We start from the raw sequence: 17,134 nt of genomic DNA, 5'->3' as shown, positions 1-17,134 counted from the left end.
AATATATGTCACAAAAATTATATCATTGGAAAGCTTTGTTTGCATACGAATCTAATGATATATATTTTGTAGACATAAAATTTATATTTTGGTGACCAAATCAATGGTCAAAGTTTGTCTTAAACTGCGTGCGTACCTATTAAACCGAGACAGAGGTAGTGCATTATTATTTTTTTGAAAAAGGAAAAAACTGGTTGCAATACAAGCACCATGCACTTCTCTTGAGTCTCCAAAATAGTCTATGCAGGAGTCTTCACTCTTTATCAGCTAACCTCAGTGGTTTCCTAATCAGTCATTGTCATCTAGAAGTGTTGATTTCTTCAACAAAAGGAGAACCGAAGAAACATAGAAAAATCAAACGTATTTAGCATATTTAGGCCGTCGCATGTTGTACATATGAGTCAGGGTGCAAGGAATGAACCTTCATCTTCGACCACTACTCCAGCTATTACTATATCCCTTGTTTGGTTAGGCGAGCTCCCAATCAGTACCAAGTGGCATAAGCTTGGTCGGCATTTGGGGTTTCCACTAAATAACGACCTTCACTACCCGCGATTAAAGAACTTGATCGTGTGGTTATCTACTCACTACTATGATAAACAAGAAAAAAAACTTACATCATCATGTTTAAAAGTGTGCCCAAATTATGGTAGCAGGGCTCACCGGACAGGACACTCGGTCAAAAAAATGATTTTATATATTTCATTCGTTTATAGTGTGTGACTCTCTCATCTCCAGGTGAAAAAAAAATATGACAGACACTAACACCGGATCGTCTATATTCTAGGTCCGTCCCTGTTTAAGTGTATCAACATTCTTAGATTTGACAATAGGAAAAGAGATTGGGGAAACCATTGGGGCATGCAAGAACTAGCGCATTCAGGAATTGTAGGGCCAGGAAGTCTTAGACCAGGAAGCATGGAAAATTATAGGCAGGCTTAAAAATCCGTTGTGATGCAGCAAACAATAGCTTCACAAAAAGTAATAAATGAACATGTAGATACAAAATACAAATTTACATAAAAATGTAGCGGTACAAATGCACCAGTGGACCTGCTAGTTCCAACAACTACAACAATCGAGATAATTCTTTGCAACAAATTCGTTTGGTGGAGCTAGATATATGCAAGAAGACAGAAGTCAACACAACACCACGGAAACCTGCATACTATCTGGTACTAGTATGATACTCCAAAAGGCAAACAAGGAATGCTACCTAAGTGCAATAGGTTGTATCTCTCTGGTCCTTCAAAATGTTTCCTTTTTGTAACTTCTTGGGAGTCACCTGTAGGAAAGTTCTCCTCGTTCATGCCAAGACAGATTTCCCGATAGAAGAACTATATATCGAACACAATACATCAAGGTTTAAACGGCGCAAATACCACCACTGAATTGTGTCCTCCAAATCCAAACGAATTAGAGATACCTGCATCATATGCGCAAAGCGCACAAAGAAATGAATGAGGCGAGTCTATGGGCGGTACCCCATGTTCAGTTTGTATTTTGCATTTCATAGTACATACTCACCAACATGTACTTCGTGTTGTTGTTTTACGTTGTGCACTGTGTTAAATTGATCAAGTGCCGGCTCTGGATTCTGCAATTGATAAACCATAAGACTTTCAGTTACATGAATATGAAACAAAATATTTATATTGTTGATCATTGACCATCAATACATACTATCATTGCTAGTGTATCAAAGTTTTATATACTTACAAACTGGTTTATAGTTGGATGCACCCATCCAGTGGTGATCGCTTTGATAGTGGCAATGGCTTCCAAGCCGCCTGCGGCACCAAGGCAATGGCCAATCATGGACTGGAAAAACAGGTCACATGTATGAGGACCTCGCTGGAGTATCTCTCGAGTGAAGCTGGAAATGTAAATTGTATCCACATAATGAATGACACAAATCTGCATAGAAGAGAATATACCTTGGTTGAGTTCAGTTTAATCTGGCATGTGTCCCTAAAGACTTGCTTCAAAGCTTTCACCTCAGCCAGGTCTCCAGCAAGGGTGGAGGTTGCATGGGCGTTTATGTAATTGACCTGCAATGTAAACAGTTATGCATATGCATGCATCACATCTATTCAATTTAGGAGTATATATAGTAAAACATTCAAAATGGTTACCTCCTCTGGGGCCACACCTGCGTCTTCGAGGCTCCGCTTTATGCATGTTGAAACACCACTTCCATCTGGTCTTGGATCAGTCATATGGTGAGCGTCACTGTTTACGGCGCCTCCCAGGTACTCCGCAAGAATTGGAGCATCGCGTTTCATTGCATGCTCGAGGCTTTCCATAACCTATAATATTTTTTCACACAGTGATATAAGAAGCCAATAAAGAAGATCTTCCATTGGCTAGCCTTCTAGTAAAAAAACATAACTTTTATTCATGCTTTTATCAGTGTAAGATCGAGAGAAGCACGGGTTCTTGCCCTAATGACGCTGATATTAGAGAGGAAATGGACGTGAAACTTTCATGTAAGCTTTCTGGGAAGAGGTTAGTCTTCTGCTGTCTTTTTAACACGCAGGTGGATATATTTTACTAGCCTTTCAACACTTAATTTGATTGTTCATTATCTTACTACACATAAGGTGATGAGACTCAAGTGCATCCGATTTATCTTGAAACTCTATGAATTGTAAATGCTCAGAATATGTAATGCATACATGAGATTTTTCTACAAGATACATCAGATCTTATGAGTAACTTGATATCTGCCACGGAAGGCATCCCACGGAAGGCATGACAGTAACTCATCATGGAAAATTAGTTACTTCTAGGAAAAGGGGAAAACTAGAAGAATAATGTATAATAAATATGTGCATATGCCTCATGGTAAAAAAAATCTGAAAACAAGATATTTATCGAGAACATTTTAGTTATACGATATTTTGTAAATGCAACGATTATTATCATAACATGTTCCAAGAATCCAATGGCTACCAAGTACGAGTCCCGGGTATGGCTAATAGATAAAGCAATAGGCAACATAATAACTCTTAAGAGGTGTGATGTGCTTATGCACCAAAGTTCGAAGAGGTTAATAACATAGGGCCCCAGGCAAAATCCATGTAGTTGATGTATGGTAGATAGGAGACACACCCACATGATTAATTGTGTGTTTGTACTCATAACCCACTGCATTAATAGGAAAAACTAATGGATGTAATTAGTAACCTACGGGCAAAGAAAGAAATTATATGCCTGATAAACACAAACAAATTGCAAAAGTGGCCACTCGAACAAAGAACACAAAGAAAAGGAAAAAAAATCATATTTTTGTGTAATAATAATAAATTAACTATTGAATTGGGAACAAAAAAAATACAATCCCGCAAGGGTAGCAATATACTTCATTGTTAATTGGATTAATAAGAAAATAACACATCCTATAGTTTCTTAAAGTTTGAATGGAATCAATGTGTGATAATTTTCTCATTTGAGAGAAAAATGTTCAACCTTAGTTAGTAGTTTTTAGTTTTCAATAAAAATATATATGTTTTAAGTTAATGGTTATAAAATAAGTACCTAGGGGTCGACCGGTGGAACTATTTTGATTATTTATAGTGAGAACAAAAATGTTTTTCTATTGCTATATTATGTCACAAAACTAATTTGCTAAGAAAAGTTAATCAAGATAATACTGCAACACTCTATCTTTAATTTTAACTTTAGAGAATCTACCTATGCACAAAAGTGAATAAGAATTAAAAAGAAAGGTAAATTTGATGTTCTCTTTGCTTTTGATCAGTTTTATTCACATTCTTATATTCAGACCAAGTTTTTCATATTTTATCATTTTAGTTTATAATTTTATAACATGAGCCAAGCCAAGCCAGCTCGTTCGACTCGCTAGGGCTCATTAAGACATCGAGTTATTTTGGCTTGTCTTATTAAGATAACGAGTTAAAAAATAAAACTCGGCTCAACTTGTGAAATTTAGCTCATTTAGCTCATTACAGATTTTATATAATTAGCTATGTATGGAATAAACTATATGAGCATGTATGTTTCATCTAAATTGTTATAATATGATCGCATAGTGAACAAAAATAGGGACACAATAATCTACATTTCACAATCAGCCACAAAAGTATGGATAGGTCACATTCTTATATTCAGACCAAGTTTCATGCATGGATAGGTCAGATTTGGGGACACTAACGTTGGTCGATCTTAACAAGCTAGCTAAACGAGTATTAACTCGGCCTGCTTAGCTTGGTCACTAAAGGATCTCGCTTTTAAAACTTAGCTCAAATCGTTAATCATCAAGTACAGCCGAGTCACGAGTTACTCGTTTATGTCATGAGTTTCGAGTTTTATGTCCAGCCTTGCACCCGTCCTCATCCCCTGTGGATAGGTGGTAGACGCCTGCATCTCTATTCTTTCTTCCCAACAACGCTACGGAAACCCACCTCCCTAGTAAATTTTTTGGTCAACTAATAATATATGAGTAGTAGAAAGACATTGTTGTTCGTTTATTTAAATCATAAACTATGGCGCTATGAGAAGAAGTACTAAAAATAAATGAATTTCTCTCGATATTTGTGCACATAACATTCAGTTTTTATAAATTTCCAGGGATTGTGTGATGTCAAGGCATTTCCTACTGCACCTTATTTTTATCATTAGTATATCAAAGAAAAAGATTCCACGTTATTTTAGCGGGCCAAATTATGTTTGCATATAATTTTTAGTCAAAGAACAGATTTAGGTTTGACCATATATATAAATAAAAAGGTATCAACATCTATATATAATATCATTTTTTTCAAACTTATGTCACGAGAGCGACCATGAAATATATTTTCATGATATATGCATTACATATTGCAAGGATTGTTATATTTGTCTTTGTAGGTTAAACTCTACAAAGTTTAACATTAACTATAAATTATACGCGCGCAACATATTTTGGAATGGAAGGAGTACGAAACCTCTTTTCAAAACCAGCCCAAGATCCGGTTAGAAAAGTTCAAGATTAAGTTTCTACGGAGTACTTGTTCTCTTGTCTAATTAAAGTGCATGTATACAAATGCTAAGACGACGCATATGTTCAAACATTGCAAGGCTATCGTGTCTGTAGCGTGTGGCACGACCGCCCGAGTGAGGTACTGAGGTGTACGTGCGTTCTACTCTGTCAAAATACGTAAAATACACCACTGATTTTAGTAAATATAAATAGCGAACATACCAGTATTCCGGCTCCTTCGCCCATGACAAAACCATCGCGGTCCCTGTCCCAGGGCCTCGACGCCGTGCCGGGGTCGTCGTTCCTCTGCGACAGCGCCCTGCACGCCACGAACCCACCGAGCCCGATCGGGACGATGGCAGCCTCTGCGCCGCCGGCCACCATGACATCGGCTCGGCCCAATCGGATCTGGTCGGCAGCATTGTGGAAGCAGTGGTTGGAGGAGGCACATGCGGTTGAGATCGAGTAGTTCGGGCCACGGAAGCCGACGGCCGCGTCCATGGCGACCATGGCGGAGCCGGTGTTGGTTATGGCGTGCGGGATGCAGAATGGAGATATCTTCCTGCACCCCTTGGTGACGAGGTTCTCGACGCCGTCAGAGAACGCTCTGATGCCGCCCATGCCGGAGCCCACGACCACGCCGGCTCGTTCTTTATCAATCTGTTGACGATCGTGACAAGGACATAGAGAACAGTTAGCGGTACATTAACAATTTGCCATGTCTACGTATGCCGTGTGATGTGATCTTACCTTGTCCATGGCGTTGGAGTCTGGTGCGAGGCCGGCCGACTCAAGGGCCTTCTTGGCGGCGACGAGGGCGTAGCGGTGGCAGTCGTCGAGCCGGCGGTCGAGCTTGCTGTCGACGTAGCCCTCGGAGGAGAAGCCGCGGATTTGGGCGGCGAAGCGGGTGGGGAATCCGGAGGCGTCGAAGCGATCGATGGCGCCGACTCCGCTCTCCCCGGCGAGGAGGCGGGCGTAGTACGCGTCCACGTCGTTCCCGAACACGGACACCAGGCCCATCCCCGTGATCACCACCCGCTTCCGCGGATCTGTCTCCCGCCGAGGGGCCGACGATGAAGAGGCCGACGCGCGGACGGAGACGCGGGAGGGCCGCCGCAGCTGTGCGCGCGACGACGACGACGCCGCCGACGCCGTCACGGCGGCGCTGGGCTGGAGGAGGTTTTGCATGGCTGCGCCCTGCGGCAAGGTATGGTGTTGGCCCGAGGTTTTGGGATTTGGGGATAGGGGACGGCCTTGTTTGGGGCAACGGATCGACCGGTAAGTACAAGTACGTGACCGCCGGGTGGACGGGCCCCGGGTGGCCAGTAAGCTCCTATGTGGGCCGCACTTAGCGTGCCCATTAAGAGTATAAGTTTTATTTTTAAATTTTTCCATAAATATGTTGATTATTTTTATTATGATGTAATTCAGTTTGAGAAAATAAAAATATATACATATCTGAAAATATTTTAACAATGTATGCGTTGCAGGCCAGAAGTTTTCACATATTCGGAAAATTATTCTTGTGAATATAAACATTCATGTGTTTAAAAAATTCCATGTATCATTAAAAAATTATATAAATCAAAAAAATATTTAAATATAATAGTAAAATAATGTTGATTCATAGTGAAGTAAATATTCATATATGTATTAGAAAGTCGTTCATACATGTATGGATACATCATTATATATTCATGTGATTTTTTTGAATACCATATATTTATTAAAAATATTATAAAGTGTATAAAAATAGAGTGTGGATTTTGTACACACAAGCATGAGTGTGAATGTGTTATGTACCATTGATGAATTCCTTGAGATTCCCGCCGGCTGTGGTCGATTGGCTTTTTTCTCTCTACATTCTGTTCCATCATCATTTTATATGTCACATCCTTCTTTCACTTTTCCCCTTCTGACGCGCGGCGTGAGGGTGGACTCTTTGCTTCCGTCACTGCTCACTAGGTAGAGATTGCCTCCATCTGCGTCACGTAGTGGCCGTGGCCGGTGGCTGCCGCCTGTGTTTTTCCCTCTCCTGCAAAATCCTTGCCATCGCCGGGCGTGAAAAATCAAGCTTTTTTACACCGGCATGGCTCTCCGCCTCCCTTTACCCGCCGGCCCGGATGGTCTGCTTGTAGCCGCCAGTGCCGCTGCTCCGTCTACCTTGGCCGCTTGCAGGGTTGCTCCGTTTTTCTCTACCACCTGGTGCGGCTGCTCCGGCCGGCTTTAGCCGCCGGCACCTACTCCGTGGTGCAGCATCTACACCTCCAATCCTCTCCACGCAGGTACAAGATGACTTCTTCCTTGTGCCCGAGTACCTCGCCTCCTGGTCTTGTGCGGCACGTCCTAATCTGCCTCGTCTATTGGGCCACCGCTGGTTGGGGATGTTGAGTTCTTCTTCTCCGTGTTCATATTGTAACTGTACTACTGCCGCTGCGACTTATCCTTGACTAGGCGCACTGCGGTGTTTGATTACATCGAGCACGTGACGACATGAGCGGGGAAATGCGGCGACTCGTGCTGGCACAAATCTTGGTGCGGAACGCGCCGGCCGAGTATCTATCGCGCATCGGCGTCTCGGAGCAGCTCTGGCACGTCGGGAGGGGAGAGGAAGCTGATGCCGTCGATCGCGGAGATGGGCCGGCGGTCGCAGCTGTACAGCCTGCTGATGCCGGTGATGAGCCAGGCGGTGCCGGGACCTCGACAAGGGCACGGTTATGTAGCTGTACTTTGTCAAGGTGGAGTCGAAAACGTCGGGCAGCCTACCTGCGCAGCCCGTTCTCACCAGCTTCTACAAAGAATCGGCTTCTTGCAGGTTATGGCGGGCGGACAAGTACATGAGGGACATCTCGCAAGAGCTAGGAAGGAGCCATATCGTCCGACGCCGTGTTTTCCATGCCGTTTGCGCAAGTGTTTTGTTTTAAACACAAACAAGTTGCTGCTAAGCTCAATTTGCAGCTCGCCGGCTAAGATGACAGGATAATGATGTCTACGGGAGCTTCTATTCTTGTAGACAGTGTTGGGCCTCCAAGAGCAGAGGGTCGTAGAACAGCAGCAAGTTTCCCTTAAGTGGATCACCCAAGGTTTATCGAACTCAGGGAGGAAGAGGTCAAAGATATCCCTCTCAAGCAACCCTGCGATCACAATGCAAGAAGTCTCTTGTGTCCCCAACACACCTAATACACTTGTCAAATGTATAGGTGCACTAGTTCGGCGAAGAGATAGTGAGATGCAAGTAATATGGATGAGTATGAGTGGTAATAGCAATCTGAATAAAATATGGCAGCGAGTAAACATGCAACAAAACAGTAAACAAACGGAGATTCAATGCATGGAAGCAAGGCCCATGGATCCTGCTTTCACTAGTGGACACTCTCAACAATGATCACATAATAGGACTACTCTACACCCTCTTGTTGGATGATGAACACCACTAATTGTGTAGGATTACACGAACCCTCAATGCCGGAGTTAACAAGCTCCACAATATTCAATGTTCATATTTAAATAACCTTAGAGTGCAAGATAGATCAACACAACCAAACCAAGTACTAACATAGCATGCACACTGTTACCGTCACTCTATGAAAGGAGGAATAAATTGCATCAATACCATCATAGTAATAGTTAACTTCATAATCTACAAGAGATCACAATCATAGCATATACCAAGTACTTCATGATGCACACACTGTCAACATTACATCATGGAGGAGGAATAGACTACTTTAATAACATCACTAGAGTAGCACATAGATGAATTGTGATACAAAACTCATATGAATCTCAATCATGTAAGGCAGCTCATGAGATCATTGTATTGAAGTACATAGGAGAGAGATTAACCACATAGCTACCGGTACAGCCCTTAGCCTCGAGGGAGAACTACTCCCTCCTCATGGGAGACAGCAGCGGTGATGAAGATGGCGGTGGAGATGGCAGCGGTGTCGATGGAGAAGCCTTCCGGGGGCACTTCCCCGTCCCGGCGGCGTGCCGAAACAGAGAGTCCTGTCCCCCAGATCTTGGCTTCGCGATGGCGGCGGCTCTGGAAGGTTTCTCGTCCCGTGGCTTTTCCGTATCGAAGATTTAGGTCAGGGACCTTTATATAGGCGAAGAGGCGGAGTCGGGAGGTCGACGAGGCGGTGACACACTAGGGGGCGCGGCCAAGGCCTGGGCCGCGCCACCCTGTCATCTGGGGCCCACAGGGCCCTCCTCTGGCGGCTCTCGGATGTTCTGGAAGCTTCGTGTGATTCTAAGATGCTGGGCGTTGATTTCGTCCAATTCCGAGAATATTTCCTTACTAGGATTTCTGAAACCAAAAACAGCAGAAAACAGGAACTGGCACTTCGGCATCTCGTCAATAGGTTAGTTCCGGAAAACGCATAAATATGACATAAAGTATGCATAAAACATGTAGATATCATCAATAATGTGGCATGGAACATAAGAAATTATCGATACGTCGGAGACGTATCAGCATCCCCAAGCTTAGTTTCTGCTTGTCCCGAGCAGGTAAACGATAACAAAGATAATTTCTGGAGTGACATGCCATCATAACCTTGATCATACTATTGTAAGCATATGTAATGAATGCAGTGATCAAAACAATGGTAAATGACATGAGTAAACAAATGAATCATATAGCAAAGACTTTTCATGAATAGTACTTTCAAGACAAGCATCAATAAGTCTTGCATAAGAGTTAACTCATAAAGCAATAATTCAAAGTAAAGGTATTGAAGCAACACAAAGGAAGATTAAGTTTCAGCGGTTGCTTTCAACTTATAACATATATATCTCATGGATAGTTGTCAATGTAAAGTAATATAACAAGTGCAATATGCAAGTATGTAGGAATCAATGCACCGTTCACACAAGTGTTTGCTTCTTGAGATGGAGAGAAATAGGTGAACTGACTCAACATAAAAGTAAAAGAATGGCCCTTCGCAGAGGGAAGCATCGATTGCTATATTTGTGCTAGAGCTTCGGTTTTGAAAACAAGAAACAATTTTGTCAACGGTAGTAATAAAGCATATGCATCATGTAAATTATATCCTACAAGTTGCAAGCCTCATGCATAGTATACTAATAGTGCCCGCACCTTGTACTAATTAGCTCGGATTACCTGGATTATCATCGCAATGCATATGTTTTAACCAAGTGTCACAAATGGGTACCTCTATGCCGCCTGTACAAAGGTCTAAGGAGAAAGCTCGCATCGGATTTCTCGCTATTGATTATTCTCAACTTAGACATCCATACCGGGACAATATAGACAACAGATAATGGACTCCTCTTTTATGCATAAGCATTCAACAACAATTAATTTTCTCATATGAGATTGAGGATATTTGTCCAAAACTGAAACTTCCACCATGGATCATGGCTTTAGTTAGCGGCCCAATGTTCTTCTCTAACATTATGCATGCTCTAACCATTCTAGCGGTAAATCTCCCTTACTTCAGACAAGACGGACATGCATAGCAACTCACATGATATTCAACAAAGAGTAGTTGATGGCGTCCCCAGGAACATGGTTATCGCACAACAAGCAACTTAATAAGAGATAAAGTGCATAAGTACATATTCAATACCACAATAGTTTTTAAGCTATTTGTCCCATGAGCTATATATTGTAAAGGTGAAGAATGGAAATTTTAAAGGTAGCACTCAAGCAATTTACTTTGGAATGGCGGAGAAATACCATGTAGTAGGTAGGTATGGTGGACACAAATGGCATAGTGGTTGGCTCAAGGATTTTGGATGCATGAGAAGTATTCCCTCTCGACACAAGGCTTAGGCTAGCAAGGCTATTTGAAACAAACACAAGGATGAACCGGTGCAGCAAAACTCACATAAAAGACATATTGTAAACATTATAAGACTCTACACCGTCTTCCCTGTTGTTCAAACTCTTTACTAGAAATTATTTAGACCTTAGAGAGACCAATTATGCAAACCAAATTTTAGCAAGCTCTATGTATTTCTTCATTAATGGGTGCAAAGTATATGGTGCAAGAGCTTAAACAAGAGCACAACAATTGCCAAGTATCACATTATCCAAGACATTTTACCAACTACTACATGTATCATTTTCCGATTCCAACCATATAACAATTTAACGAAGCAGTTTCAACCTTCGCCATGAAAATTAAAAGCTAAGAACACATGTGTTCATATGAACCAGCGGAGCGTGTCTCTCTCCCACACAAGCATTTATTCAAACAAAAACAAAAACAAAAACATACAGACGCTCCAAGTAAAGCACATAAGATGTGACCGAATAAAAATATAGTTTCAAGAGAAGGAACCTGATAATTTATCGATGAAGAAGGGGATGCCTTGGGCATCCCCAAGCTTAGACGCTTGAGTCTTCTTGAAATATCCAGGGATGAACCACGGGGGCATCCCCAAGCTTAGAGCTTTCACTCTCCTTGATCATAGTATATCATCCTCCTCTCTTGACCCTTGAAAACTTCCTCCACACCAAACTCGAAACAAACTCATTAGAGGGTTAGTGCATTAATCAAATATTCACATGTTCAGAGGTGACACAATCATTCTTAACACTTCTGGACATTGCCCAAAGCTTCTGAAAGTTAATGGAACAAAGAAATCCATTCAACATAGCAAAAGAGGCAATGCGAAATAAAAGGCAGAATCTGTCAAAACAGAACAGTCCGTGAAGACGAATTTCTAAGAGGCAACAGACTTGCTCAAATGAAAATGCTCAAATTGAATGAAAGTTGCGTACATATCTGAGGATCACTCACGTAAATTGGCATGCCACATTAGGAACTGGCACTTCGGCATCTCGTCAATAGGTTAGTTCCGGAAAACGCATAAATATGACATAAAGTATGCATAAAACATGTAGATATCATCAATAATGTGGCATGGAACATAAGAAATTATCGATACGTCGGAGTGATCCTCAGATATGTACGCAACTTTCATTCAATTTGAGCATTTTCATTTGAGCAAGTCTGTTGCCTCAATAAAATTCGTCTTTACGGACTGTTCTGTTTTGACAGATTCTGCCTTTTATTTCGCATTGTTTCTTTTGCTATGTGGGATGGATTTCTTTGTTCCATTGACTTCCAGTAGCTTTGAGCAATGTCCAGAAGTGTTAAGAATGATTGTGTCACCTCTGAACATGTGGATTTTTGATTATGCACTAACCCTCTAATGAGTTTGTTTCGAGTTTGGTGTGGAGGAAGTTTTCAAGGGTCAAGAGAGGAGGATGATATACTATGATCAAGGAGAGTGAAAGCTCTAAGCTTGGGGATGCCCCGGTGGTTCATCCCTGCATATTTCAAGAAGACTCAAGCGTCTAAGCTTGGGGATGCCCAAGGCATCCCCTTCTTCATCGACAAATTATCAGGTTCCTTCTCTTGAAACTATATTTTTATTCGGTCACATCTTATGTACTTTACTTGGAGCGTCTGTATGTTTCTTGTTTTTGTTTTTGTTGATTAAATGCTTGTGTGGGAGAGAGACACGCTTCGCTGGTTCATATGAACACATGTGTTCTTAGCTTTTAATGTTCATGGCGAAGGATGAAACTGCTTCGTTAATTGTTGTATGGTTGGAATCGGGAAATGCTACATGTAGTAATTGGTAGAATGTCTTGGATAATGTGATACTTGGCAATTGTTGTGCTCATGTTTAAGCTCTTGCATCATATACTTTGCACCTATTAATGAAGAAATACATAGAGCTTGCTAAATTTGGTTTGCATAATTGGTCTCTCTAAGGTCTAGATAATTTCTAGTAAAGAGTTTGAACAACAAGGAAGACGGTGTAGAGTCTTATAATGTTTACAATATGTCTTTTATGTGAGTTTTGTTGCACCGGTTCATCCTTGTATTTGTTTCAAATAACCTTGCTAGCCTAAGCCTTGTATCGAGAGGGAATACTTTTCATGCATCCAAAATCCTTGAGCCAACCACTATGCCATTTGTGTCCACCATACCTACCTACTACATGGTATTTCTCCGCCATTCCAAAGTAAATTGCTTGAGTGCTACCTTTAAACAATTCAAAATTTATTACCTCTGATTTGTGTCAATGTTTTATAGCTCATGAGGAAGTATGTGGTGTTTATCTTTCAATCTTGTTGGGCAACTTTCACCAATGGACTAGTGGCTTCATCCGCTTATCCAATAATTTTGCAAAAAGTGCTGGCAATGGGATTCCCAGTCCCAAATTAATTAACCAAAATAGACACTCCTCCATGGTATGTGATTGTTTGACGGCACCCGAAGGATTCGGTTAGCCATGGCTTGTGTAAGCAAAGGTAGGGAGGAGTGTCATCATAATAAAACTAAAATAAAAAGGCACTCCTTCATGGTATGAGATTGTTGGCAGGCACCCGAGGATTCGGTTAGCCATGGTTTGTGAAAGAAAGGTTGGAAGGAGTGCCACACAAAAATAAAATAAAATGGGAGCCGCTCTTTGAAGGTTTGTCTGGCAAGGGGGTTAGAGTACCCACTACCATTCGTTGACAACAACAAACACCTCTCAAAACTTTACTTTTATGATCTCTATATGTTTTCAAAATCAAAGCTCTAGCACAAATATAGAAATCGATGCTTTCCTCTTTGAAGGACCATTCTTTTACTTTTATTGTTGAGTCAGTTCACCTATTTCTCTCCACCTGAAGAAGCAAACACTTGTGTGAACTGTGCATTGATTCCTACATACTTGCATATTGCTTTTGTTATATTACTCTATGTTGACAACTATCCATGAGATATACATGTTACAAGTTGAAAGCAACCACTGAAACTTAATCTTCCTTTATGTTGCTTCAATACCTCTACTATGAATTATTGCTTTATGAGTTAACTCTTATGCAAGACTTATTGATGCTTGTCTTGAAGTACTATTCATGAAAAGTCTTTGCTTTATGATTCATTTGTTTACTCATGTCATATACATTGTTTTGATCGCTGCATTCATTACATATGCTTACAATAGTATGATCAAGGATATGATGGCATGTCACTCCAGAAATTATCTTTGTTATCGTTTACCTGCTCGGGACGAGCAGAAACTAAGCTTGGGGATGCTGATACGTCTCCGACATATCGATAATTTTTTATGTTCCATGCCACATTATTGATGATATCTACATGTTTTATGCATACTTTATGTCATATTTATGCTTTTTCCGGAACTAACCTATTGACGAGATGCCGAAGGGCCAGTTGTTGTTTTCTGCTGTTTTTGGTTTCAGAAATCCTAGTAAGGAAATATTCTCGGAATCGGACGAAATCAACGCCCAGCATCCTATTTTTCCACGAAGCTCTGCACACCCGAGAGTCGCCAGAGGGGAGCCCTGGTGGGCCCAGGAGGTAGGCCGGCGCGGCCTAGGCCCTGGCCGCGCCGCCTTACCCTCTCACCGCCTCTTCGACCCTCCGACTCCGCCTCTTCGCCTATATAAAGGTCCTCGACCTAAAACCTCGATACGGAAAAGCCACGGTACGAGAAACCTTCCAGAGCCGCCGCCATCGTGAAGCCAAGATCTGGGGGACAGGAGTCTCTGTTCCGGCACGCCGCCGGGACGGGGAAGTGCCCCCGGAAGGCTCCTCCATCGACACCACCGCCATCTTCATCAACGCTGCTGTCTCCCATGAGGAGGGGTAGTTCTCCATCGAGGCTCGGGGCTGTACCGGTAGCTATGTGGTTCATCTCTCTCCCTATGTACTTCAATACAATAATCTCATGAGCTGCCTTACATGATTGAGATTCATATGATGATGCTTGTAATCTAGATGTCATTATGCTAGTCAAGTGGATTTTACTTATGTGATCTCCGGAGACTCCTTGTCCCACGTGTGTAAAGGTGACAGTGTGTGCACCGTGTGGGTCTCTTAGGCTATATTTCACAGAATACTTATTCACTGTTATGAATGGCATAGTGAAGTGCTTATTTATATCTCTTTATGATTGCAATGTGTTTTGTATCACAATTTATCTGTGTGCTACTCTAGTGATGTTATTAAAGTAGTTTATTCCTCCTGCACGGTGTAATGGTGACAGTGTGTGCATCGTGTTAGTACTTGGCGTAGGCTATGATTGTGATCTCTTGTAGATTATGAAGTTAACTATTGCTATGATGGTGTTGATGTGATCTATGCCTCCTTTCGTAGCGTGAAGGTGACAGTGTGCATGCTATGTTAGTACTTGGTTTGGTTATGTTGATCTGTCATGCACTCTAAGTGACATAGGCATCCCAAATGGGCCTGCCGAAGATAGTACCCGGGGTTTACTGAAGGCCCACTACCCGAAGAATAAGAAGATTCGGAAGCCCAAGATATTATTAAGGAAAGATAGAGTTGTAATAGGAAGTGTTATTTGTAATCTTGCGGGATGAGTTAGAAACCTTCCCGGACTCTGTAACTTGTACGACACGAATCCCTCGGCTCCGCCTCCTATATAAGGGGGAGTCGAGGGACGCAGAAATCATTGAATTATTGTCTCTCAAACCCTAGTTTTCATAATCGTCGAGTACTTTTCGGCTGAAACCTTCGAGATCTACTTGCCCTCTACTTCCAACTAAACCCTAGCCTATAACCCGTAGGCATTGACAAGTTGATACCTTGTCAATTAGCGCCGACCGTGGGGACTAGAGGCGTCAAGGATACGATTTCGATGGCACGTTCAAGATCGTCGACTTCATCAACCGCAAGCAACGCAATGGATCGAGGTAAACAGATCGCTACTGGTCCTGTCGATTTTGTTCCTCACCCGCCCTCCCGTTTGGATGCATATGCGTATCTGGAGGAACCTATGGAGATGACGTTCGGAAGATTTCACTTTCGCGTCGAGAAAGAGGGATCGTATCGTGTCGAAATTCCGATTTCGTCGGGATCGTCGGCGGTCGATTCCGATTTTTCAAGCTATACATCGTCAACCAAATCAGGAGAGGAAGAAACTTCGTCGTCACGCTTCATCAGCACCAGGGCGAGAGAAAAACTTGCCAAGATCTTCAGCGACATGTTGTTTGAGTCATCTGCGGACTCATATATAAGCGATGGCTCAAGCAGTGTCGATAGTTACAACTTCATCGACAAATCTACTACAGTGGGCAAGGTCTTCGCCAATCTGAACGATAGTGTCACCAAACCCAACATAGATCTGAATACAAAGTATCATCAGATTTATGTCATCGGAGAACCAAGCCATGACCAAGAAGAAACATCCGAGGCTTTCAACGATTTGGGAAATCCATACGTTGATCCCTCTGATTTGCGACGAGGTCTAGGCAATAAATACATCGGCCCACAGCCGCGAGACAGAGTACGACTCCCGCAAGCAGCATGGGACAGAGCCGCAAGAGCTATGGACGGCTCAGAACCAATGGCTACCACAGCCACACCAGAAGAATTACAAGCATATCAATATAGGCTTGCACGAGCTGCAAGGGAATTGGAAAAACAGGCAGCCGAGCTAAACAGAAGAAAGGAGGCAGCCTCTGCATCAAGTAGGCGAAGGGCAGAGCTGAGTCGACAATCTAGAACTTCGGGAGATAGCCACAGAGAAGCTCGGAACAGAGCAAGATCAAGGTTACAAAACGTACCTGAAGCAGAAAGAGAGCACTTGGTGCAAAACCTCGACATGTCTTTTATGTCGATAGACACGAGAGGGAACATCATACCCAAGACACCAGACGCTGGGTATATGGCGACACAAGCTTTCATCCTTGCATCCAAACCACCCCCAGGAGATCCAAGGGAGGCACTGTACAACATGGCAATGGCAGGAGTTGGAGCCATGGGAACGGCGTTTGTGACAACACCTCCCGAAGGAACAGCAAGGGCAAATAGTCCACGACCTGCGGCAGCAGCAGCGGCAGCTCCCGAAGGACCAAGTGGAGCAAGGGACACGGCAGCACAAGCAAGGGTCGATAGAGCGTGACAAAGCAGGAGGGAACATAGGCAGTCCCCAGAATTAAACGACGAGGATATGTGTGGCTTGCCGTGCTTCACGAGGAGAGTGCGAAAAACTCGAGTCCCTTCAGGATTCAAGTTACCTGATAATTTCAAAAAGTTCGACGGCCTTCAAGATGTAGAGGATTGGCTAGTTGATTATCTCGAGACGGTGAAGCTCACAGGAGGAACCAGAGCAACAGCTATGCAAAGC

General features: G+C 42.6%; 1 protein-coding gene across 1 annotated transcript; it reads right to left on the bottom strand.

Moving 5' to 3' along the window:
* Positions 1-982: 982 nt before the first annotated feature.
* Positions 983-6,233, bottom strand: LOC127331814 (3-oxoacyl-[acyl-carrier-protein] synthase I, chloroplastic-like). The gene is made up of 7 exons (XM_051358016.1): positions 5,735-6,233; positions 5,207-5,644; positions 2,136-2,309; positions 1,938-2,051; positions 1,720-1,821; positions 1,528-1,597; positions 983-1,426 (listed from the first exon to the last, which is right to left on the bottom strand). Exons 1-7 carry the CDS (start codon positions 6,170-6,172, stop codon positions 1,359-1,361), a joined length of 1,404 nt encoding a protein of 467 aa, XP_051213976.1. The 5' UTR covers positions 6,173-6,233; the 3' UTR covers positions 983-1,358.
* Positions 6,234-17,134: the final 10,901 nt, after the last annotated feature.

This window comes from Lolium perenne, chromosome 2, assembly GCF_019359855.2.
Source record: "Lolium perenne isolate Kyuss_39 chromosome 2, Kyuss_2.0, whole genome shotgun sequence".
Lineage (NCBI taxonomy): Eukaryota > Viridiplantae > Streptophyta > Magnoliopsida > Poales > Poaceae > Lolium > Lolium perenne.
The sequence above is the reverse complement of the archived record's forward strand: the minus strand, read 5'-3'. Positions and strand labels throughout refer to the sequence as shown.

Coding starts and splice junctions, on each gene's coding strand:
- LOC127331814 (XM_051358016.1), bottom strand. CDS start 6,172: ATGCAAAACCTCCTCCAGCCCAGCGCCGCCGTGACGGCGTCGGCGGCG. Junction 5,645..5,734: donor ACTCCAACGCCATGGACAAG/GTAAGATCACAT, acceptor GATCGTCAACAG/ATTGATAAAGAACGAGCCGG. Junction 1,427..1,527: donor ACAACACGAAGTACATGTTG/GTGAGTATGTAC, acceptor CATATGATGCAG/GTATCTCTAATTCGTTTGGA.